Consider the following 26,812-nt stretch of genomic DNA (forward strand, 5'->3'; position numbering starts at 1 on the left):
GACAGGTAAGTACTGTCTAGCTATTATGGGGTTCGACTTCTTCTTTGAAGGCAGTGGATACATAGAAATAGAGAGAAAGTACAAGCTGCTGCAGCAGGCACGTAGTAGTATCCGAGGATCGCTGTTGCATTTCGTGACACCCTCAAAACGACAACTGCAGTTCCGACTGAAGTCACTAGGCCCGAAGTTAACTTGTTGTCTCTTCAGTCAGGCTGTGCACCAAAGCACTCACCCAAATTATATTAACATCCATTGCCTTTCCTAACTCTCACCCGACATCGTCGAAAACTAAACTCCAAGCAGATCATAGGGTGGCAAAAAGACAATATCAAATTGGCCAGGCAGTATCCATTAGCCAGAGAGGGTCCAATTCGCCACTTAAGGTGGGATTAGCGACAAAAAAGGGCCATATATAAAAAGGGTCTTCCCCCATCAACCTCTGCTTGGAGAGTAGTCGAAAACAGAACTGTCCAATGTGAGCTAAATATATCATCTCTGTTTAATCACTTTTGTATCCACATAATCCACAAAAAATGCTCATCCGTAAACATGTTTGACCACCTTCTTTTGTGATCAGATAATCGAGAGGAAGAATTTGCCGAAAGGTGTTGTCTCCGCCCACTTTCTATTTTTACTCCGGGTTGTCCTCTGGGTTGTCCTAAACACAAAGACAAACCTACATCACATTAGCGGAAGCCCCGGAGCTATATGCCGAGTATCGCACCTGTTTGTGCCGACGCCACTGTATCTATAAACACTGTAATAATGTCGGCTTGCATACCCTCAGGTCAGATGGATTTAAATGATGCTTTTATCCCAAATCATGTATCCATATTGAAAATGTCAACTACCTAAGGTTCGCTGACCAGTGGCAAGGCAGTCCGTGTCCTTTCCACATAGCGGAAACATCGAATTGCCCGGAAAGCGATGTTTGGAGAAGCACTATATATACATATAGCCCCTTATCCACATTAAACAAATATACGCGAAGGCCACCGTGTCAACCCTCCTCACTCAGGTGTAGGAACTGACACGGTCATCATACTCGGAAAAATCTGTATCTGTAGATCTGTACATGAATCTGTGTCTGTGCATGAATCTCTATCTGATTGCAAATAAAGCTCTCGGGTGACTGCCATAGAGTCCATTTCATCAAGAGTCTGATCGCCCCAGTAAAAAACAACAACTCCGAGACGACGCCAAAAAATAGTCACTCAAGCAACTGGACATGATTTTGGAAACGGTCAGACGTTTCAGGTAGCATCCACTACCTTTCGTCAGTGACACTACAGAATGCAGGAGAATGGCAGGTTCATAAGCACGGACTACTGATTGACATGCAAACTCCGAGCCGAGTCTTACTCTGTTTCAAAGATTTTAACCAAATCGTCCCTGCTATGGGACCTACCACCTGTTCCTGACATGATCGTAAATCAAAATTTATTTGTTACCAAAGAAAAAAATCACAATCCTAGCATGTCCAGGACAAAAGATAGAAAAAGAAAAATTCTGCCGCAGTACCAAGCTGGGCGTCCCAAAATCTTTTAAGACCTACCCACATACCAAATATCATCACAATCCATTCAGGTATTCTTAAGTTATGCTGACCACTATCCGAACAGGCACACATACACACGCACACCGATCATGAACACACACAGGGAGTTTAAAAACTGTACCTCCAGTTACCAATATATAAAAGCGATTAACTTCTCGAAAGAAAAATCGCAGACAATTTCTCACATCACAGATATCATCACAATCCTTTCAGGGCTTCTTAAGTTATTCTGTCAAATATCAACACACAAGCACGGATCAAAAGCAATACCTACAATCGCCAAGGTATAAAAAAGATTAGTCTCTCGATCGTAAACAAAATCCCAGACAATTTCTCACATCACAGTAGAAAGTAGGTTACTTTCATAACGCATCACTCCCCATTGGTCCCTCGTTAGGACCCTGAGGCAGCCAGTTTGGCACAAAAATCACGTGAGGCCAATTTTCATTCATTGCATTGGTCATTTTTGGCTGGAGTCACCTAAACAAGGCTGGTGCGCACTGCGGTGATCGACACCTCCGTGACCTAGCTAAAACTGAGGCTCCACCGTCTGTCGGTAGTCTGACTAGTTCTCTCGCTGATGAGGACAGGATGGGATGGACGCGCTGTGTTCGCCATGTCGCCTGTTTCCTGGCCGTGTATCTGCGTACCTGTGTGTGTACAGGTGAGACTACTTACCGCCTACATCGTTCTGTTTTCCACAGCTGCTACACCTGACGCGTCGCTGAAAGTATGTAGTAGAATGCCGATGGCAGAATACCGTGAAAAGGCGGAAGAAGCCTTTGTTAGTTTGTAGGTACAAGATTGTCATGCAGAAATTGAATGCTAGCTGTCGTGCATTTCTGTTTAAAATCCTAGTAGTTTCGGTGAGACAACAGTTTGGGATCACAACGACGTGTGCCGGATTTGGCTTGATCTTGCTCTCCGATCCAACCACGATCTCTAACCGAATGGTTTAGGGTTCGATTCCTTCCTACAACAGTCAAGAGACCGAGTAGCGATCTGGCAACACTAGTACTCGGAGAGGCTACGTTACTAGTAGTTGGCGGCATTTTCGTTAGCCCAGAAGCTGTTGTGTATATACAGTACTTTTGAAATGTTCATTTGCGTTCCCCACATATGAAATTGGGTTGACACATGTCGGACACAGCGAAAATCGAGACCATGTGGTGCAGCTGACACAGTTCTTTGGCTTCGTCTGTTAATTGTTTACAGGGTTTCTTGTCTTCATTCATACTAACCAGGGACGCTCTCCTTGGACGAATCCAGTGGTGAACAACTGTCAATTGGGAACTCGTAAATGCCATAAAATAGCACGTTTTCAGACGGAGGGCAAATGTGCAATCTTTTACTGCAAACCTTTGCTATTTTGCCCCAATTTCTATCATTAGAGAACTAGGGCATCTCTCAAGGGGGAGGGGGTGTTGGGAAACAATTCCCAAATCATGGTCAACCATGTGCCTGATACCGATGGACACGGAGAAAAGTTTGTGATCTTTGTTAAAATCTTCTTCTGGAATGACATAAACTGAATCCGTACGAAATGTTGTGAGAAAAAAATAACATAAAAATGTAGAAAACCGTGACGATCTGTACTGTTTTTACTGGAATTCTAATTCCAACTTAGTAGATCTAAACATCAAACCGTATGGAAACTTCAGGGACTGGTAGTTGACTGACGCTGTATTTGTGCTATCTGTCTCTTTTTGTTTGATCTGTCCTACTGGGAACCGTGCATAACTAAACATACAAATCTGTTCTAGATAGACAACCATCCTCTTGTCTTCTAGATCAGGCTGCTCTTCTCGTTTGATTTGAGAAACCTTTTAGCCATCACAGCATCTGATGACAGTACATTATTGCCATGTTCATCGGTGGAAGACCATCTCTACATCGCTTGGTTACCTTGGCTACCTGATTCCAAACCTGGCTCAATTTCAAGGATTTTGTTTCCTGTCTGTGTGATAAACATAGAGGATTCTATGCAACATGCAGACACAGGCAAATATCTATATATAGCTCCATGATAAAAACAACAGCAATCAATCTCTGTGTCTTGTTGGCCCGGTCAAGCTTGCAACGTATACAAATCTATTTCTAGTCTGTCTTGGTTATGAAATATTCGAATGGTAAACTTCAAATGTTTTTCTCCTCTGCTCACGAACTAGTTTTCAGACGGGCGCAACTGACAAGTCTGCTTCCTATATGCAAACTGCATTATTCACATTGTTTACTATGTTAAACATAGTAAACAATTTGAATAATGTGCTCCGTATCCTGGATAAGTCCGTCCGTTCATAATTGATGATACGCGTGCGATAGAGACAAACAAGAGTTCCACGATATCATACCTTCGCCAAATGATGTTAACCATTCCGACTGACGAAATTATGCATTTTTCTAAAAAAATCACAAACACACACACACGCACGCACGCACGCACACACACACACACACACACACACACACACACACACACACACACACACACACACACACACACAAACGCTATGAAAAACATAACCTACTTGGCGAAGGTAGAAATTTGAACACAATGCTGCTTCACATTCGAATATTCCTAATTGGAACATGTGTAAATCGTATCTGATTTTACAAGAAGACCCAATTTAGGTCTATTTCTAAGAAGACTTTGGCCGGGATTCAGTAATTGTGTGTAGTTGGTTTTAAGTCTTCTTTTGCGGCGAAACTGCTATTAAAGAAAGTTTTTCCCTCGCTCAGACCTAAAAATACACGAGTCTTCCCAACCGTGCCCCTATGGGGTTCTGAATACACTCCGTGACCTTCATATTTCATCTTCTACTGTCACCAGAATCACAGAGAAGAAACTTGAGAGCTTCAGGGAGATACCAAAGGCCGTATCTGTCACACTTCTTGTCTGCAAACGAGTTGGTTCACCTGACATCCCGCATCTTCCCTGTTGCTAATTTTAGTTTCTCCTGTCAATTTTTAACACTAGACATGATGACAGTACACTCAATCACTCAACTTTTGTCAAGCTATTTTTTGCTGCCAACAACGCAAAGGACATGTCCCTAAACATGAGCAACCTGACTAGTTGGTCATGAAGTGTTCAGGCAAATGACAGTTTCTAGATCAAAAATCCAACCTGGCTTTTGTTGTTCAACTTGTTATTTTTTTGTGTGAAAAGTCTTATTTTCCGTCGCTTTGACAATTAGCTTTTCTTTATTGCTGGCCCATCAAAGGCGATAGCCAATTCAGACTGCCATTGCGACCATCCCTTGGCTTGTAAGGGGGCCCTTTTCCGTAGAGCGCAATCGGCCGTTTTAATTCTACGTACAGCGTAGACGGACCGCTCTAATATTTTGCGTAGAGCGTATTCGGCGTATTAATTCTACGTAATGCGTTGTAGCCAGTTTGAATTTATCGTGCGTAAAGCGTAACGACAATAAAACTCTTTGGGCGACTTTTTTCTGGCTCCTTGTCCCCGTTCATGGCCGTGACATGGGGTACACTTTTCAACTTGAACCTCACATGTTTACAGTAAGTTTTTCTTGTGTATTTTTCTCGTTACGTTGATCTTGATCTCATTAAGTCTCCAGCGAAACGACAATAAAACTCTTAGTTTGGTCTTTTTTTGGCTCCCTGTCCACGTTTGGCCGTGACCTGGAGTACACTTTCGAACTTGACCGTCACATGTTTACAGTTTGCCTTGTTATTTTTCTCGTTACGTTGATCTTGATCTCATTAAGTCTCCAGTGAAACGACGATAAAACTCTTCTGACCACTTTTTTTTGCTTCCTGTTCCCGTTTGGCCGTGACCTGATGTACACTTTCGAACTTGACCCTCACGTGTTTACGGTTCTTCTTGTGTATTTTTCTCGTTGGCCTTGGCCTAAGGTACATGACCGACTCGGTAGTGCGGTCTGGGGGGACTTCTCCGGAATTTCACTCAGCACGACTCCCTAGCCCAATTCTTCAGTGCATGTGGCACACCATGTGCGCTAACCTGGTATCCAGCATATCGCGATGGGGCAGGTTTTCTTCGGGGCTGCTGAAGCTCTTCCCCGCCTAGCCTGGATGCCAGACCCAAAGCACACTGGACACAAAATATCTCAGTGTGCAAAATATCTCACTTGCACACTGAGATATTTTGTGTCCAGTGTGCTTTGGGTCTGGCATCCAGGCTATTCCCCGCCCGACTCAGCTAGGTTTCCCGGTAGGTTTTTCACGGGGGAAGTTTGATTACCCCAGAATCAGACTCAGATAGAATCCGACGGTTCTGGGTTTGAATCCCTGGCAGGCCGTATTGTTGTGTCTTCGGGAAAGGCACTTAACATCTATTTCCTCAACTTAGGTGAAAATGAGTACCTAGCTTCGGTTAGGGACGTCCTCTTGGATATACCCTGGATGCCAAACTAGTATCGGGAGCCGTTTTCCTTCGGCAGCCAAGAGCCCTTCGCCCTCTAAATTACCGCTACGGGGGAGTTGAGCCCGAGGGGTTTAACTTAGGTGAAAATGAGTACCTAGCTTCGGTTAGGGACGTCCTCTTGGATATACCCTGGGTGCCAAACTAGTATTGGGAGCCATTTTCCTTCGGCAGCCAAGAGCCCTTCGCCCTCTAAATTACCGCTACGGGGGAGTTGAGCCCGAGGGGTTTGTCCGGCCCTATAGTAGGTACTTGGATAGGACAGAAAGCTAACTGGAAGTCCCGTGTTAGTTAACGTTTTTCTTGGATAGCAGATAACATCGAAATTCCCCGCTTTTCGACAACCAGACGTTCCGCATTTGAGCTCACACAGTTAGGCCACAGCAAGTAAATTTTATGGATGACATCCTCCACAGACTCCAAATCTAATGCGATAGGGCGAAAAAAACAAGGCGGGCCAAAAAAATAAGATTTCTATACTTTCAAATTTTGATATTTTAAACCTTGTTAAAGTGATATTATGCAAGATTTTTGCGCCAAAACCTAAAATACAAATAATTGAAAATTCTCATCTTGACTGTCATTTTTTTTTATAACTTTCAACATATTAGCGTCGCTATTTGGCCTCTTCGGCGACTCAATTTTTTTTTATTCAGTGGCAACATCACATATAAAGGATTGAAATACAACACAGCAACATTAATCAAAGCCTTGTCTTGTCTCCTCTCTTCATATTTATCTGTCATCCAAGTTACGGCATGGCAACAGACATATTTACCCATTTTCGGCATGTTGTCCACTGTCAAAAGGCAACAAAATTTCTCGTTTTAATTTTCAAAGTCAGGCGAAAATCAATGCGCGCGCTGATGTCATCCATAAAAATGTGGCCTAAAGGTTGAGCAAATAACTAAACACAAAGCTATGGTATGGAAAATAATAACAGACTCTTCATTTTCGTTTCTTGACATTTTCTTCTTTCCCTGAAATGATTTCGCCTCTTCGGTATTCTATGATATCCAATAACTTGTTTTGCAACATATGACATATATTCGCTCATTTTTTACCATTTACAGTGTGGTCGAAAACTTTTTTTTAACGGACGAAAATCAATGCGCGCACTGATGTCTAGCCTCTACCAGGCTTGAGGGCGCGGCTGGAAATAGTAGAAATTGGCCAAATAGAGAGATAACACGTCGAGGGAGTTTAGCCATCCACTCCCTCGGCGTGTTATCTCTCTATTTGGCCAATTACTACTATTTCCAGCCGCGCCCTCAAGCCTGGTAGAGGCTAGTTGATGTCATCCATAAAAGTTACTTGCTGTGGCCTTACCTGCCACCTTCCCGCTCTTTTGTGACGGCGGTTCACGACTTCCAGGGTTCGATGCCCTCTAACAAGGTCAGGCTGTTCGGACATAACCCCGAATCAAAGCCTCCCTAATCACCCGATTGACCTGAAAGCCGATCAAACACACTTCCTCCACACCGTTGGGAAATGACCTTGTTGGCGTTCTGCCATGTGTAAACTTACGGCTGTTCGCGGCCATTCTTGAAATACAAAAATGTTAACCCAAAAGTTCTCCAAAATACATGTACCTACACGTAAGATCATGGAGGTAGAAAAAAGGAATGTAACTGACGGTATGAAGTTTGGTCCTTCGGCCCTGGCAGTCTTGGCTTAACAGATATTGATATTAAGAAAATTGTGACATATGTTACGTGGTAACTTTACTACACATTGTTCTTATCAGGCTTATGATGATTAACAAATTTGGAAAAATCAGGCTTGGAATATAACATTTTGACTTATCATATCATCAACAGAGAAAAACATATTATCAACATATATCATATCAATATATAATGTTAAATAGCGTTCAAATATAATACACACAAGTTTTGTCTTGTGTTGTAGTTTTTTATTTCATGTTTAGTGTTGACGTGAATATGAGCTATATCGCTTGAGTGCGTCACCACTATGTATTGTATTGTGTGTATGTTGAAATAAAAAAAAATCAACAGATTTCTATTCATCTAGCCATAAATTCATTCCTATTCATCATATTCATTTCTATTTATAAATTCTGATCCCGTAGCCTCTAGGTAACCTACATACATTGATTGATAAGGAGGAAAAACCGGTCCCCGAGTTCCACAACTGGCATGCCGAAAAACATCTGACTGTGTTTGCTGACAGATATCCCACAACACCACTATCCCCTGGGAAACCATGTGCTTATATTTATACAAGTTTTCAATATGTGGTACAATGCTTTGCTTATTTATGTTCCATCAATAATTGTAGGCCTAGAAAAGTTATCGACAGATACTGATGTTCTATCCAGATATTTAGCTACTCTCCAAGCAGAGGTTGTGGGGGAATGATCGTTACATTTTTATATATGTCCGTTTTTTTTGTCCTGACCCCCGTCGGTGGCTGCCGGCCTTCTCTGTCTAATGGATACTGCCTGGCCAATTTGATACTGTCTTTTTACCAGCGAAAGGGATCTGCTCGGAGATTAGTATTTAGCATGGATGCGCTGTTCCGTGTCTAAGGCAAAAGGAGGAGGGTCGTTTAGAAGCGGAGAGCCGCTTGACCGGAACGAAGCCACACATAGCTCACATTTCAACAAAAATTTCATCAAATCATTTTCTTGCGAACCGGATGTCCTTTTCAAAACATCAGTAGATGATCCCCAAGTGTCCACCAAATTTTCAAATCACTTTCTTGCGACCTCGTGCGACCCTCTTTCACACAAGAGAATGAAAATATGATTTCAAGGAAGAAATGAGAGTTGTGTGTCAGTATGTGGGTAATTTCTGGTGCCATGAATACAAACATTCTTTACTGACTCAACAAAAAGTAAAGGTACAAGTAATGTATGGTCTACTAAAGATCTAACAAAGCTAAATACATGTATGAATAACGTCATCCTACATACAGAATATATATATGTATGCGGCAAACTCAGTACGTACAGAATATATGTCAGCGGCAACAATATATTCTCTAACATCTGCGAAGCCATTGGCTAGATATGTAAAGACTAGACATTGAACTGAAAATCTTAAAATAAAAATAGAAAACAAATTGCAATTCTAAAGAAGAAACATAAGAGATAGATGAAAAACAGCATCAATTGTGCATGGCCTGAGGTCGCGACCTGTTTGCTGCGACAAGCGATTCCGGCTATTATCCTGTACTGCAGACAGGAGCGTCACACAGCACCAGTAAGAGCTTCCGAGAAAAAGACCTTTAATAGGGCAGTTTTATCCCAAGGTTGTCCTGTTTGTAGCGTGCGTAGTCCAGTGGTTAGCGACCCTGTCTCTGGACTAATAAGGTTTGGGAGTTTGAATCCCGGCTGTTGTCGCTCACCCGACATGCACACTACTGGAAAGGGTCGCAGTCCCTAGGACGGGACATTAAACCGTGGTCCACTGTTCATTGTGCTTGTTGAAAAGAACAAGGGGAATTTCACCGGTACAATGAACCTGTACATAGCGTCCATCTTCTCTGTTGCGGCCAGTGGGAGATTAGCCAAAACTTCAGTGAGCTAAAAGTGGTTCGAGAACACTTTCTTTTTTACTCTGTCTGTCTGTCTGTCACCGCACTAGTAAAGAGCTTCCGAGTCAGAGACCTTTAAATAGAGCAGTTTTATCCCAAGGTACAAGGTTGTCCTGTTTTCTACTCTGTTTGTCTGCGACCAGTGGGAAATTAGCTCTTCAGTGAGCTAAAACTGGTTCGAGATCACTTTCTTTTCTACTCTGTACCATATGCAGGGGAGTCACATCACTAGTAAGAGCTTCCGAGTCAGAGACCTTTACTGTTTGAAAAGAGCTATTTTGTCCCAAGGTACAAGGTTGTCCTATTTTCTACCTTGTTTGTCTGCAGGGTTGCCTGACCCGAAATCGCCGACTCACTGCGAGCTGGGGAAGTTTCCGTGCGGGGACCTGCCCACGTGTCTGCCGCTGCAGCTCCAATGTGACGGCAAGAAGGACTGCAGCAACGGGGCGGACGAGGCCAACTGTGGTGAGTCTGTAGCCTCGAACAGGCGTCGGAAGCGGCTAGAATAGGCCAGATAGACAGATAGGAAGCCATTGGTCCACTAATGCCGAGGTCACATTTCCAAACCGGGCAGCTTTCGGGAACGTTAAGTACGATATAAAAGACAAGAAACACAAAATATTTTAGAAAGTTATCATGATCACTATTTGTTTTATTGTTAAATCTTCGTTGATGCAAATAGCCCGCCGGGCTCCGGTTTGGAAATGTGACCTTAGCATAACCATAAGGAGTACATTGAGACCCTGATGAACATACCTGTGCTATTCCAGGAGACAACAACGGATGGGCGGATCACCTGCAGAGTCAGGTCGTCAACCCGGCGTTAGAGTCAGCAGGAATTCCTAGGGACTGCCGTAGGACCTTTTTTTGTTATATTCACACATCGACGAACGTAATACAACACATAGTGGTAGTGCACTCAAGTAACAAGGACTTATTTTAACGCTACCACTTACACACAACAAAAAGAACAGATATTGATACAAAAAATCTAATATAAATTAAGTACACAACGTAATAAAGAACAAAGATGTTGGAAGATGTTGGAACCGCATGACCAATTCCCCACCCAATGACGAAAGCAATAAAATGATGGGACACATGCAACGCAAAGATATCGGTAAAGCTACGGTCACAACCCGCCGTACGTGCTTCTGCGTGCTGTCTACGTGCAAAAACACAGGCAAACGTAGGGCATCCGTGCGTGGTACCACCTCCGTACGGAATCCTACGGATTTGGGAGCACGTAGAACTTTAAGTGCATGTAAAACTTTTTCTACGTGCGGTCTGCGGATTCACCACCCGTGCGTGCGAGTGCACGCAACCGCTCACGGCCAGACGTAACGTGCAGACCACACTCTTACACCTTGCGCAACCGTGCGATTGACGTGCGTCGACGCCACTCCTTCCCTACGTTTTCAGAAAAAACGTAGCAGACGTAGCCTCCCAAAAAACGTACGGACAAAAAGCACGTACGGCGGGTTGTGACCGTCGCTTAAACGTCATCGCTCTAGCCGCTCGTAGAAACAAACGCTGCTCTGCAAGAACTCTGCACAGGAGGCTAGATAGTGAAATAGATTTTATACTTACTTATTGACTAGACTTATTGACTTGTAATATGAATTTGAACTGTTGTTTTTGTAATTACCACAGATCTGGACATGCACGTAGTTCCTCACGTCTGCCAGTGTATCTACACGCACATCAAATGTGAGAGAGTCGGTCTGGTCTCCGTACCCGCCAACATATCACAAGATGTCACCAGGTTGTAAGTACCACAAGCATTGTACAAAAATACATTTTACATGGAAATTCAAAACTGTAAATTTGCGTGAATATTTAACAAATGATTGTCAATGCCAGTTGAGGACTAATGGCAACTTCTCAACATTGACTAAAAGACACTTTTCCCACTTGGATAAAATTGTCCGGATCGAGACGAATAGATTTGGTGACCGACTTCGAATCGGTTAACTTTACTCCTGTGGAAAAGCTCGTGACCCTACTCTCCAAGCAGAGGTTGGTGGGGAATCGGCATATTAGAAAGGTCACACTGAATCTTCCCCCACCAAACTCTGCTTGGAGAGTACCCGATCCAGCTCCGTCCAGCACTTCTGAGCCGAATCAAACCGAACCGACCCGGATCGGACGCGTTCCCACTGGGGTAAAGTTGACCGGCCGGATGGAAGCCGTTCATCATTCGTTTCGTTGGGCTCGATCTGGAAAATTTGATACAAGTGGGAAAAGGGCCAAAGAGAGACTCAGACTTTGTTGACAGCCTGTTTAACATGAAAGGTTTTTTTAATGTCCATTCTCCATTTGATCTTTGCTTTGTCTTGCAGGAACTTACAACACAACTTGATCGAATCCCTGCAGAATAATTCCCTCGGAAAATTGACGGCTCTACACAGCCTGTGAGTTTGGATTCTCTTTAATATCATTTGTAGCGGTGCGAAAAGGACAGTGATGAAACGGAATTCGACCGGTTTTGACTTTATTTGTCTTTCTCAAGAATGAGATCGGACCTCTCCTCCTTTTATTTCTTGTTCTGTGCCTCTCTAGTGCAGGGCGCTCTGCTTTGGATTCTTTTATCGTTACAGTCAAACGAACCAAGAGACCACCTTTATAAGCCGGCCATCTGGTCATGCCATAACGACCGCTTTTTCTCGGTCCCAATTAGACGTAAGAATTAAAGGACTTGTCGACAAAAACGTATGTATTTAAAAACTGTTACGTGTACCATCAATCACTATTGCCTGCCTGTGGCTGGCCAATCTCTTATCTAGAGTAATCTCCAAGCAGATATTTCGGTGGCTGCAAAGACAGTATCAAATATTGGCCAGGCAGTATCCAATTAGGCCCTTTTCCCACTAGGATAAAATTGTCTAGCCTGGGTACCATCCGGATTTTCGCTACGCAACGCTCGAAAAAGCGTTGCGTAGCGAAAATCCGGATGGTACCCAGGCTAAAAATTGTCCGTATCGAGCAGGATCAAAGCGAATCAATTCGGCTCGATCCGGACAATTTATCCTAGTGTGAAAAGGGCCTTTTATTTATTCATTTATGAAGATATACCACATTTGTGGAATGATTGACATAGCAGGTGACTATCACCTCTTCAAGATGTCAAACCTGAGGCCAGACTGTAAGGTTTGAAACATCCGACGGGCGTCCCTAACTAGCCTGGTATCCAGCCTTTTTAGGTACCCAAGATCTTGGGTAGCTAACAAGGCTGGATACCAGGCTAGTCCCTAACCGAAGCAAGGGACTCATTTCCACCTGAGTGAAGTTAGGAAAGTCGTGTTAAGTGCCTTTACCAAGCTTAAGGGCACAAGATCGGCCTTAATTAGATACTGGCCAGGCAGTATCCAATTAATTTACAGTTCTAACCAAACATCTGCTTGGAGTTTAATCTGGATGACCTTGGTCAGCTGTAGGTCACTGACCCCGCTGGACATGTTTATTTGTCTGCCCTGCTCGCAGGAATCTCCGTGGTAACAGGATCAGGACCCTCCCAGCAGGCGCGTTCACAGGGCTGACCAACCTGGGGCAGCTGTGAGTTTCACTAGCCTCTACCAGGCTCCGGGATAGCCTCCACCAGACTCCTTTGCAGGCTGAATAAATAGTAGAAATCGGTCTAAAAAGAATATAGCTAGCCAGGGGAGTTGGCTGACCATAGAGGGTCAAACTGGACCTTCTATGGCCAACCAACTCCCCTGGCCATCTACATTCTTTTTAGGCTGAGTTCTACTATGTATTCAGCCTGCAAAGAAGTCTGGTGGAGACTAGAGTTTCAGGAGTACTTCTGTCATTAGTTTGACAATGATTAAGAGCATAATTCCAGTACATGTCTATCAGTCTTGACTCATCCAAGAAGAGTTATGCGAGTACATGTGTGTTACATGTACATTACTGTGCAAGCAAGCACGGCACATGCTCACTCACTTGTTCACTCACTCACTCACTCACTCACTCACTCACTCACTCACTCACTCACTCACTCACTCACTCACTCACTCACTCACTCACTCACTCACTCACTCTCACTCAGTTACTCACTCACTCACTCACTCACTCAGTCTCACTCTCACTCACTCACTCACTCACTCACTCACTTTGTCAGTGTCAGTTTGAATTGGTTACATGATTATCATAATTATGTTAAACATCAAAATAATTTGTACTGAGGGATTCCAGATCATTACAATCCCTTAATTGATATTTTTCTTCTGTTTTTCTTGTTTTTTTAATGATATTTTTCCCACCACCAGGTATTTGTCAGAAAACCTGCTAGAAACTCTGCCAGCTGGAGCTTTCCAGGGACTACAGAGGCTAAAATGGCTGTAAGTAAACTTTTAGATTCTTCAAAATAACATGTCTTTGTCTCAGGCTCATATTCCTTAAATACATGCCATAACCATAGATGGTCTCCACCAGACTCTTTTGCAGTCTGAATAAATAGTTGAAATCGACCTAAAAAGAATGCAGCTGGCCAGGGGAGTTGGCCGGCCATTGAGGGTGACCAGTTTGCCTACAAAAGAGTCTGGTGGAGACTAATCCATATTATACAAAACACTTTAGAAATGCTCCAACAAAAGTCTAGATCTATCCTGTTTATGTACAGCTAACATCTTGCATTTTGTTTTATACAACAGGTATCTTCAAAAGAATAAGCTGAGGTCTCTTCAAGCAGATGTTTTCCAAGGACTAACCAGCCTTAACTGGTTGTGAGTTTTGAACCAATATTCATCAACCTATCCATTCATCTGCTTTTGTTTTGTACTATGAACATTAGATTTTAATTTTCAAGTTGTCACTTATTATATTAGTTTTTATGTAAAATTGTTCTGAACTTCTTCCAGGGATCTTCGGTTCAACTACTTGCAGGATTTGCCATCCGGAGTGTGGTGTGACCACATGCCTGCACTTCTCTGGCTGTAAGTCATACATGCTGGAATAACTTTTTATGTTGAATTTTAATGCCATGAGAGACATTGTAATATAACCCTCTACCTGATGCCTAACCTAATAAATACAAACTTCACATGAAATGATGTCAAATGGCTACTTTAGCATGGATTATGCTTGTCTAAAATGTTATGACTATAGTACATACTTATGATTAAGATTGTCTGTTCATTTCTGAGGTACATGACATTGTACTTTGAATGTTTGTTTGCTAGTGATTTGGAGTCCAATCACCATTAAATGCTGCCATGCCGAGGATGTATATAGCCTGGGTGCCAGACCCATAGCACACTGGACACAAGTATTTCAGTGCTCACTGAGATACTTTGTGTCCAGTGTGCCATGGGTCTGGCACCCAGGCTAGGATGTATAATTATATAACAATTCTTTAGTATGTTAGATAGTGTGGTAGGTTTTATATTAAGTGACATTCAGGTGTTTTGGAAATAATTTTGTTCTCATAACTTTATCTTTACCAGGGAGATGGAGGGAAATGAAATTGAAAAACTGACATCATCCTCATTTACAAGATGCAGCTCTTTGACTTTTGTGTAAGTTTGTAAATGACATTTCTTAAACTTAATGTTTTTATTGAGTTTGTATCACAGTCAAACATGCCTTTCTTGCATGACAATTTGGTTCATTAATTGTTTAACATTATACATACATGTAAAGATAATATGAGTTTTTAACATTGTACTAGATTAGAATTAGGTTATGGCTGAGTGTCATGTTTGCTTTACAGAAACTTCAGAAACAACACCTTGAAGTCCATAGGCCAAGACACATTCACACCACTTTCCAGTGTCTGGGAATTGTAAGTATAAAATGATTAACAAACAGAAATAAATTGTTACCAATCCTGCCCTTGACATTTGTTTTTAAAGTATTAAAAGTTTAAGTCCTTTCCACACCACGTGGTGCATAAGGTGGTACCCATCTCCGATTCGGTAGCCCTTGGGCCACACAGTTGTGCAATCACTACAGCAGGGGGCTAGTCCACTGGTAGTGGTGTGTGTTTAACTCCCATACTCTATGATCTCAAATGCTGGGTGCTAAGCAGAGAAAGCAGTATGTAACGTTACCAAGTATGACCATGGAGGTAGTGTGTCTTTTAACTCCATGGTATGACTCGGTCAGCGATCAAACTCACGACCTACCAGATGCAAGGCAAGCACTCTAACCACTTGGCCATTGCACCTGTTCAGAGTATTAATTTATTGTTTCAAAGTATAAGTTTTAAAGTATTATTGTTTAGAAAAATGTACCTTATTTCAACAGAGACATATCCTGGAACAGTCTGGCACCACTCCCCATTGGAACCTTCAATGGACTGGGACACCTGAAACTGCTGTAGGGTTCATAGCTTTACTTTGTTGATTTTGAAAAGATACAATGTAGTATGTATATGAGAATAGTTATAGTGACCAGCTTTTCCAACAAATAAACGTGCCATTATGAACATAATTTTTGACACAGAGCAATGACAACAGTATAGACATACAGTGTCCTACTAAGTAACAGTGATTCTTTGCAAGGTATATGTTTTGTTCTGTGTCCATTTTCTACTTTGTTTGCAATTAAGTTTTGAAGAAGATTGTGATTGTGTCCTTGTTTCTGCATCTCAGGAATGTATCTTACAACAGAGACATGATCCTGAGTCGAGACCTGTTCTTTGGGCTGGATAACCTGACTTCGCTGTAAGAACTGTTAGAGTTGTTTTCGTCACATTTTGATCATCTGCAGTTATAAAATGTACCATTAGTTAAACATGAATCTCATTTGGAACAATGACACTTATGATGAATAATGCAGAATCTTTCGACTTACCTCCAGGGACCTGCGAGGTCTAGAGATGCCTCAAGACTGCCAGCATTCCAGGGTGCTGCTTAGCCTGGAGAACTTATACTTCGTGTAAGTTACATCTCTGCTTTATGAAAATGCCTAGTAGTACCGTATACATGTCAGTAACAGGTTCAAGATTTGCCCCCTCCATAAAACAGTTATAATAACTCAAGCAACTGGATATGATTTTGAAAATGGATAGACGTAGCATCCACTACCTTTTGTCAGTGACGCTGGTAACTTGTCAGAAAGGCAGGTTTACATGTATAAGCACGAACTGTTGATTGAAGATTTCTTATTTGTTTTCCAGTGAGTGATTGTACTTCTTTGTTTCCTAGTGACAAGCTCTTTCCTTTAAGAAGTGTGTCATTTTGTGCCTCGGTACCTTTCCAGGTATTTTGATGACTTCTCGTCCTGTCGCTACGCCCTCCAAGCACGCGGGTGCTCTCCCAAGTCTGACGGCATTTCCTCGCTGAAGAACATGTTGGCCCTGGTTTTTCTGCGTGTTGTAGTCTGGGTTCTGGCCTTCTTCACCGTCCTAGGCAACTCCTTTGTCATCCTGGGCAGGCTGCTTATTAAGAATGAGAACAATGTGCACTCTCTCTTCATAAGGAACCTGTGCGGTAAGACACTTTCCTGCAGAATGATTACATTACCGTTAATTAACATGAAGTGAATTACACTATTCTGAAGTTAAAACTCCATCACAACTTGAGGTTGTGTGGCATAATGGCAGAGTACTCGTCTCGGAACCAAGAGGTCCTGGGTTCGAGTCCTGACATGCCACTGATCTTGTGCTGTTGGGAAAGGCACTTTACATGACTTTCCTCATTTTAAACTCAAGTGAAAATGAGTATTGTCCTGTATTTGTTGGACACAACACCAGCAACAGCTGCCTTTGTCCTGAATTGTATTGCTACAATTTTAATAAATCAAGTTAAATAAAATCAAACTTTGTTCCCTCAGCGGCAGACCTGTTGATGGGTGTGTACCTCGTCATCATTGCCAGTCGTGATGTCATGTACCGTAACGAGTTCATCCAACACGCTCTGTTCTGGCAGGAGAGCGTCCTCTGTCAGTTCGCAGGCTTCCTGGCTATGCTCTCTTCTGAGGTAAGACAATTCTTGTAGAAGGTTATGAAATAAAGACTTAACTTTCCTTCCAACACCGGAATGAATTGGGACTTACCGGTACCCCAAATTTTTGGCTGACTCCTCCAACCTTGTTGACACACTGTCAGAGACACAGGACCATAGTAGCGGGTCATACGTGCCAGATAACCCCCCCCCCACGTCTCCATTCAGGGTAGGTCTTTGAGCTCTAATGTAGACCGCCATTGAAGGAGTCAGCCGAAGATTGTCCGTCTGATAGACACAGAAATGTAAGCAAGGTAAGACAAGTTTGATTGTGTAAAAGGAAACCCCTAAATCCAGTGTCTGACATGGATGACTATTCCTGTAGGTATCTGTGCTACTGTTGACGTACATGTCCATGGAGCGATGTCTGATCATCGTCTTCCCGTTTCGCACCATGGAGCCCAGCGCCAGACAGAACCGGACATGCATCGCCTGCATCTGGCTCATTGGTTTTCTCATTGCCTCGCTACCATTTCTTATACAGGTACTAGACATTTTGAGCATGTCTACACTTTTGAATATTTATAACTAAACACACTTTAGCTTTCGAGATGCACTTTATCTCTTCTTAAACCCGGTAAAGATCTCGTCTTGAAATTCTCTTGTCACGACTTGATGCGATTATCACGAGACAAGAAATAGGCGTCAAGTAGTGACGCCCCCTGTCCTTGTTTAAGGCACTTTGATATTTAAATGCATAATTTTTTTTGGTACCAAGTAAAGAGACATGGGGGAAGGGCATTTTAACAAGGTTTCCCACAACAACAATGATGAAGCACTACGAGTAGAGCTGTGTACCGGTACGCAGTACCGATACTGTACCGGAAAAATTGATTAGGTACAGGTCCAAAATACCTAATCCCTCAGTACCGGTACTGTACCTAAACAATTTCACACCAATTTTATGCCTATTTGTGACCTCAAATGGGTCCCTGTGTAAGGACAGTGTGTTCATGAAAACAAAAACATCTTTAGTTTTGCCTATATTTTATCTGAGCATTCGCCATAAACAAAGAATAAACCTTAACTAACAAGTTTATTAATGTTTTTTGTTATTGAAGGAGTTCAGAAGAGCATATAAATTGGTCGAATTGTTCAGGTACAGGTTCAGGTCCGGACCTGTACCTAAACCTGTGTACCTGTACCTGTACCTGTACCTAAAATTTGTTTAGGTACACAGCTCTAACTACGAGTGATTTGAAAGTCTTTTTTGAATAGCTTTAACGACAGCATACTTTCAACAGCCCACATTTCTATAGAACACAAGGAGCAACTTTAATAACACCTGGTAATCATGATCACCACATTCCTTCCATAGGATTCTACATGTTTCTATGGGAGCAGTTCAGTGTGCTTCCCTCTCCACCTGCGCTCCCCCTACGGCCAGGGCTGGGTGTACGGAGCTGTGGTGTTTATTGGGCTCAACATGTGTGCCTGGTTCATCATCCTCATGTGCTACTGTTGCATGTTTATCAGGTATGTGGACTGTACCTCCTCATATTGAAGCATTATAAAACTGTGAGTTTCCTGTATTATCTCTAAATAAAGAGAACAATTATCAGTTTTGATTATGTTAACCTTCGCAAAAGGAATATTGTTTTTGCTGTTTCTTCTGCTTCATCTTCTTCTTCCCCACACAAATAAGGTCAATGACCTGAACCAGATGTCTGTCACCATGGTAACTGGTGTTAGGCTACATAATGTTGCAAGTGCTATGCAAAGGGCCTGCATGGTCACAATATATAATTATTATGTGTCTTTGAGTTAGAAAAAAACAAAGCAGTAGTTTGTCAATTCTACGCCATGTGAAGGTAAACATGATGCATTTGCTTTGCAAATGTTACCTTAAAGTGTCTAGTTGTAATGATTTGTTATCTTTGGTTTTGTTTTACGACGCAGCATTCAGCGCACACGTATGCGCACCACAGGCCCGCCTGCTCACAAGGCTGACTGGATCGGCTGGCGTTTCTTCTTCATCGTGCTGACAGACTCGCTGTGCTGGATACCCACTGTCGTCCTCAAACTGCTGGTCTTACACGGCGTCAACATATCTGGTGAGACAGCACTTAATCAAAATGTCAGCTTTTACGTAACAGTATAGAACTGTTGTTTTCCCTTGGACTGAGAGTGCAGAACTGTAAGTCGTTCTTGGTACTGAAAATCAGTTTAAGATTTGACAACACAAAAACTGGAGGAAAAAATCTCCCTGGCACAAGTTTCACCAGACATGCTTGCATTGTGTTTAACAGTAACCGTTGAAGAAAAACTTATTTCTCCATTTCTTCCCATTTTTCAATAAGTTGATAAAAACCTATACCACTGTATACATAATCATGGTACAGTTTACACAATTGCAAATACATAAATTTTACTACCGTCTGTTGTCAGAAACCTTCAATGCTGTGATAGCGGTGGTGGTCCTGCCCATCAACAGTTCCATCAACCCCATCCTGTACTCCATCTCAACATCAAACTTCAAGGACGGCTCTCTCAGGGTCTTCCGCACCCGTGGGCAGTCCATCAGCAGACTGGCCACGGGAAACAGCTCAGGCAACACCTTCACCATGTCTGTCAGGGCCAGTTTAGGTAATAACCTTTCCTTTTTAGCCTTCGAGCAGATTCTCTGGGGCATGGAGAGTCTATATTGTCTGCCTGTAACCATTGGTCACCTGCAATAACCATTAGGCGCATATTGGATACTGCTTGGCCAATTTGATTCTGTGTTGCCAGTCTGATACTGTATTGCAGCCACCAAAAGATCTGCTTGGAAGTTGTTCTTTTACATGCCTGTCAGTAACATCCTTGCTCTACCCGTGTGGTTGTCTTACTCTCTTGATTCCTGTTACAGTACTAGAAACTTCAACACGGTTGTGAATCTTACTACATGTATTAAAACATGTATTATTGCATGCAGTTCATCAATTTCTTCAAAATCCGTTTGTAGCAACATTTTTTGTCTTCCTCTTTCTTCTAATTTGTTTCACACATCTGTATCTGTATAGCCGGTATAACCGCCCTTCGGCGTAACACACCAGCACGTAACACCTGATGCACTCTGGTAGAAAAGACTGGTTCCAATAATTCTCTTCACTATTTGGCTTTGGTACATGTAGGTAAGCGGTGGCTGGTCGGTGCAAAACGATTGCATGTCCGTAGTAGTGTTCCACTCCTGCCAGCCGTCAGGCACCTGTCTCATTCCGCACCTGGGCCAGGTGGCTCCAGTCAGCTGTCTGCACCTGCTCTGAACCGAGCTGAGGTGACGATGACACCTGTGTCACTGTTAGAAATGTCTCCCAGAGCCATTCTAGGTACAAGTGATTTGTGAAACGTGCACACACCTAACATTACATGTCTTTTGCCTAATCTCCAAGCAGATCCTAGGGTGACAAAAGACTAGCCTACATTTGTAGTTGCCAGACCTATTAGCCTGATTAAATCGCTTTTGCCGGTCGCCCAACATCCGGCCAGCCGGCTCTTGGGTGGCGGACTATGTAGGGAGCCCCACGGGGCTTGGGTTACATAGGCTACCAGACCTATTATAGCTCCCGAGTCCTACATCCTCTCTGCATATAAGCAACTGTAATAGGTTTGGCAACCAGGCTAGCAAAATTGTCCAGGCAGTATCTGTTGCATTGGCCAGGGAGTGATTGGACACTCTCTGGCCAATGGATACTGCCTGGCCAATTTGATACCGTCTTTTGCCACCCTCAGATCTGCTTGGAGATGATCTTTTGCCTGCATTTTGGAGGCACTGTTTTACATAGTTCATGTGTGTGTGTGTGTATCATTGTTAGATCATGTACATTTGTACCCAACAAGGAATAGAAACATGCGAGGCAAATCATGTTTCCCTGTCTAAGACCTGAGGCAAATTGTTGTCTTCTTCTGTTTCAGACAACGGAAATCCCGAAGGACACATGCTGGTTCATGAGAGAGAATCTACAGTCTAGAGAAAAGTGTTGATATTAGGGTAGCCTGGAGCCCAGCCATGTTAGCTTTGGTCCGCTCCCCAGGCGAGGTAGTGGATCTTGGGGAGCAGACCATACCCTGGAATCCAGAACTCGTTTTCCAGGCCGCAGAAGCCCTTCGCACGCTGGTGTAAATTACCGCTACGGGGAGTCTAGCCCAGGGGGAGTTTGGCTGGCCCTAGTCAAGTAAAGGGCCGGACAAACCCCTCGGGCTCAACTCCCCCATAGCGCTAATTTAGGCAGGCGGGCAAAGGGCTCTCAGCTGCCAAAGGGAAACGGCTAACGGCCCGATACTAGTTTTGGCATCCAGGGTAAGCAGACCAAAGCTAACATGGCTGGACTCCAGGCTATTATTAGGGTGCTTCATCATAAAGTCAACATGGCATAATACCAGGATTCAGTTAGCAATGTTATACTAATTCTGTATTACTACTGGATCACATTACTACAGAAAAGCATATAGAATCAACCGTCTATAAAAGCCTAACCAAGAATATTTTGTGGCCTTTTTAATTCAATTATGTATTGTACATACCAACTTAGGTTGATGCCTAATACATTTAACAATTTAATGAGAGATGTACATACTACTATAACGTCAAATGAAAATCTATATTTTATATGTATTAGTATCAGATGCAGAAATTGTACGTGTATTTTTTGGTCACTGTAAGGTCCAATATAAAGTACACAAACTTGTCAGAAACTGTTCAAACATTAACTGTGACTTGTATTATAATAAAGTGGGATTAATGTCTACTGAGTGAATTGTGTTGTTCCCTTTGAAGAAAAAAGACTTAATTCTGCATCTGTGTAAAGCTGGCCTGTGTACAATGATACCCAGGCTAGGTGATATTGTATGTACATTATGTTAGCCTTCATAAAGGACATCCCTAAAGGGACAAAAACATGAACTCAAGACAACTCTCATTCACACACCTTTTATTGTGTATAGTTGAAAAGATTGACCCAGTCACCCACACTTGATAATACATTCTCCAGCTCCAAATACTGAGGTAACGTTTCAAGTAAATTTCCATCTTTTTGCAATCAATATACAGCAATTGAATCAATGTAAATTTCACCATTTATTTAAGTTCCAAATTTCAATAATCTTTCTTTCAAAATACGGGCAACTGACTTGGTCTAAACAGAAAGGCTAGCCATTTTGATAACATGTTCTCCTGATAAGTTCATGGTAGATATACACAGTTTTTAGATCCGTACACATTAATTAACATTAATATCTAAAACACAAAGTTTCTCTTCGAAGTCTGTACATCCTTCTAATCCTCAGCTCAGAGTTGAGCTGACTGATTCACTCAGGCTGTGGCGTCCTCCTCCTCAATCTTGGGAGCAAGGAAGAACTTGATGTGCCCCATGTCTCCTATCTTGTACTCGACAACTGCAAAAAAACATGACATATGTCAGTCACAATATGCTTGAAGAACATACTGAAGTCTATACCAAGGCTTCAAATCTGTTTTTCAGCATACCTACACTGGTGTGGGTAACACTGATGATTACCTGCACCTGAAAAATTGGATCATGGTAAAAACTGTATAGAAACCATTGCCATTTTTTGGAATTTCATCCATCAAGGTTGATGGATTGGTTTTAAAAATTTTCCGTCACTCGCCACAAAGTTCCTACAATTGACAGAAAAACTGGTGCTGGCTAGAGCTCTAGAATGACTACATGTAGGTCTCTTCTGACAAGAATGAACAACCAGAACAGAAACCTTACCCAGGGGGACGTCTGCGGACATGGAGAGTGTGACAGAGGGAGACAGGGGCGACGCCTTGGTGAAGAAATTCAGGTAACGCAGAGCAAAGGTCAGGGACACTGGCTCATTCATCTCAATGGTAACCTGTGGAAAGGCAAGGCTGTTAGTATGTTTACTTTACCTAGAATCTGACAAGTGACAACATATCAATACGTCAAAACTGGTAGCTGATGACAGACGTGATACAAACATGAAAATAAAGAAATCTACTGTAAAAATACTTATCGTTAACTGGTGACAAAACAATACAATATACACATGTATCTCTTATGATGGCTTGTATCATACAGTTCTGTACTTCTCATCACTCCATGATTGTATCTTAGACCTTTGGAAGACCACTTTAAGGTACAAACACTGGCTTTTATAAGTCTAAATGTTGTGTCAGATTTTACTTGTATTCATTCCAATACAATCCATGTTTACCAATCAATCAATCAAGCCATGTACACTGGCAGTTTTTAAAGCACACGTCAAGCAAACACACCATGACCACACAAGGTTCAGAATTCACTCACTGCTTCCTCCTCCTTGTCCACGTTTGCGCTCTGTGCCAGTTTGATGTTGCCTGTCCCCAGGTCCCCGCTGGCAGAAAACTTGATGCCATCCTTGGTGCAGGAAATGACCACGGCCTCGCCGATCTGGCTCAGGTCACGGCAAATACGCGCAAATTCGCCACTGGGCATCTTCACCACACAACTGTACTCTTGGTCCTTGGATGTGAACAAAAAGATCGTCAGGATTTGGCCTGAAATGTGGGCAGCATCATACAACAATGTATGTGCCGATAAAACAAGCATTCAATGGCCTGATTCCATCATTTTAGTTTCTTAGAATACTCTTTTTGTATTGATCACATTGTCATTGTTGCCATACATTGTACCTTGTACAACTGTCCAGAACTTTTTCTTACTACTTCTGTGACAGAAGTAATGTTTTGGGTGACAATGGTCTGGGGGGGGGGGGTATATGTTTGGGTTCCTAGGTACATGTACAAGAATGGTATAATAGTAGACTTGAGTATACAAGCAAACGGAATCGAGCGGGTGGAGATAGGGTTTCAGTTGATTGGCAATGTCATGACCCAGTGTGCTGTGTGTGTCATAGGTGTGCTGGCTGCACAATGTGCTCTTTATCCACTCTTACAGCAACCATATGCAAATGTTTGGACATTTGAGGGTAGCTGTACTGACAAACTGTAGAGATGGACCAGGAAAGCTTGCCAATCCCAGGACCGAAATCACTAGTAGATTTGTCATACTCTCAAGAGTGGCTGTCAACACTGACACACACAGGGTTACATGCAAAATTGTCATCTTTGTTTTACACAATGTTACAGTACTCACAGGAATACCGAGCTGTTCCACATCCAGGTCCACAAGCTTCATTTCATAGTCTGACACCTTCTCCTGGTCTGTAAAGACAAACCCACATTTAGGAGGGCAGACATTCCACAACTATATATCCACATTTCTTTGCCTATAATTCTCTTCTACTGAATATATACAAACTGAAACTGAAACTTACTCGGTGACTCGAAGATGAGAGTCATGGCGTCTGCGTTGTCCTCTGCCCTGATGGTGACCATGTCATCATTCCCTGCACACTTCAACAGCTTCGTCATCCTGGAACAGGTTACAAAATGGCTTCTTTTAGTTCGTACTTCAATAATATGTGGACAACTTATGATACATTCATGTCAACATTTGCATCTAAACATGGCATCCTCTTGTATAAAATCATGGCACTGCATTTGTGCTTATAAAAAGTTATATTTCCTAATAGTCTAGTCTCATAATTGTTTCAACCAAGAACTTCTTTTATCACTGGAAATCTGCTCCCTAATAAAGTAAAATAAACTACAGTGAATGAAAATGTATTTATAATAGTCATCTTCAGTCAAAAGTAAATCATGTGAAGTAAGGAACAAATATTGCAGGTTGCAAGAATTAGAGGGTATCAAAGTAAGGAACAAATATTGCAGGTTGCAAGAATTAGAGGGTATCAAAGTCAGGAGGGGGAAGAGTCCCCGGAAGACCCCTGGGGGGGGGTACTGTACAGTCAGGGGGAGGGGGTGTATGCTCGGGACATGCAGGGGATGGTCCCAAACAGGTAGTGTACAGTTAGATCCAACTGATATCACAATACAAGCACAATATTGGTTTGACATTTTCTCAAAACATGATTTTAAGGGTTGCAAATTTGTTTCCTTATATTGGTCTTATTCCACATAATTGAAGGACTGTCACCAGGCTACAAGGAACAATAGGAAAGTTACAAGTTGTCCGACTACTTCGTTAGTAATCCTTGGGGACTGTGGGACGAAATTTCGCGCGGGAAATAGTTTCAGAACAAAGAAACCAGATGTGTGCCCCCCACCCCCACCTAGCACCTCCCGAGTGACCAAGAGGTACTAAGAAGTGATGATCTTTTAACTCTGTAAAAGTAAACGGAGTGGACAAAATATCACCCTTTGTTGTTGTTGCTATCCACATCTACTTTATATCCGTGGTCTATCGGGAGATTGACAGGGCAAGGGAATGAAAAAAAGATGGCTAGATGTTTTGTTTAAAATTTTGGCGGGAAAGCGCCAGTTTGACATGTAGAAAGACTTTGCGGACTTACGACGCGATGGTGACTCCCATGGCCATGTTCCTGTCACATCTGTAGGTGTCGAAGCCGTCCTTCCTCATCTCCAGCTGCACTAGCGAGACGTGAGAACTGTCCATGGACTGCAGGGACATCCCCGTACTGCTACAGTCCCAGCTAGCCGTCTCGATCAGATCCTTCAGCGCCTCCAAAACCTTCTTCAGCAGAGAGCCCTGAACCAAACGTGCCTCAAACATTTTTACGGGATTGCTGTACAAAACTCACTCTAGAATCGAAAAATAGAAATGTTACGGAATGATTTGAGACAGAAACCGGAATGTTTGAGGGAAAATTAGGCCCTAGATGAAGGAGGATTCCTGCTGCAGTCTTCGTCGATCGACCCAAGATGGCTAGAATGACTGTTCGCGCCAAAATGATCAAAAGGCGGGAAAGTCAAAGTATAATCCCATATGATTGGTCAGAAATGAAACGAAGTCTCTGATTGGTTGATAATTGTGTGCTAGCCCAGGCCTGCCCGAATCCCCCAGAATCCTCTATGAAGTGCGTCACTTCCGATTGAAGACTTATTGGGAGGGGCCATATAATGTATCGATGGAGAAAAATACTTAAAAAAAAAATTCACAAATATATAATATGTCAAGAAATTTAACTTCACTACCAATCAATATTTGTAAAAATTTAAAAATTATAAACATTCAACATTTCATGCTAGTATTTAACCCCGTTAATATTACAGATAAAATATGATATGACATTAGGCTTTACCCATAGCAAGAATGGGCTAGTCTAATCAGAATGAAGACGGGGCCATCTCAATTCAGGGTGGAATTGTAGTCATAAATTTAAATAATGTCACTAATTAGGACAGGATTTGAACACAAATGTATTTGTCCGTCCATAAAATATCAATAAAATCTATAATTTTTGGTCAATTGATAAATAAATGTTGATAAAAAACATAGAAAGCAAAGT

The 26,812-nt window shown here is 42.4% G+C and overlaps 2 protein-coding genes across 2 annotated transcripts; one reads left to right on the plus strand and one right to left on the minus strand.

Annotated features, from left to right (window-relative positions):
- Positions 1-1,724: 1,724 nt before the first annotated feature.
- Positions 1,725-20,721, plus strand: LOC109466582 (relaxin receptor 2-like). Its single transcript, XM_019764312.1, has 21 exons — positions 1,725-2,222; positions 9,855-9,992; positions 10,298-10,381; positions 11,181-11,295; positions 11,870-11,941; positions 13,011-13,082; positions 13,799-13,870; positions 14,183-14,254; positions 14,390-14,464; positions 14,975-15,046; positions 15,241-15,312; positions 15,777-15,848; positions 16,124-16,195; positions 16,332-16,409; positions 16,734-16,963; positions 17,307-17,452; positions 17,802-17,960; positions 18,795-18,952; positions 19,376-19,530; positions 19,865-20,062; positions 20,636-20,721. The coding sequence occupies exons 1-21, from the start codon at positions 2,150-2,152 to the stop codon at positions 20,719-20,721; spliced, it is 2,271 nt and encodes a 756-aa protein (XP_019619871.1). The 5' UTR covers positions 1,725-2,149.
- A 1,648-nt stretch (positions 20,722-22,369) lies between these two features.
- Positions 22,370-26,281, minus strand: LOC109466819 (proliferating cell nuclear antigen). Its single transcript, XM_019764662.1, has 6 exons — positions 25,856-26,281; positions 24,758-24,855; positions 24,577-24,644; positions 23,749-23,943; positions 23,191-23,314; positions 22,370-22,849 (listed from the first exon to the last, which is right to left on the minus strand). The coding sequence occupies exons 1-6, from the start codon at positions 26,074-26,076 to the stop codon at positions 22,767-22,769; spliced, it is 789 nt and encodes a 262-aa protein (XP_019620221.1). The 5' UTR covers positions 26,077-26,281; the 3' UTR covers positions 22,370-22,766.
- Positions 26,282-26,812: the final 531 nt, after the last annotated feature.

This window comes from Branchiostoma belcheri, unplaced genomic scaffold (assembly GCF_001625305.1).
Source record: "Branchiostoma belcheri isolate BF01 breed outbred unplaced genomic scaffold, Haploidv18h27 scaffold17, whole genome shotgun sequence".
NCBI classification, from domain to species: domain Eukaryota; kingdom Metazoa; phylum Chordata; class Leptocardii; order Amphioxiformes; family Branchiostomatidae; genus Branchiostoma; species Branchiostoma belcheri.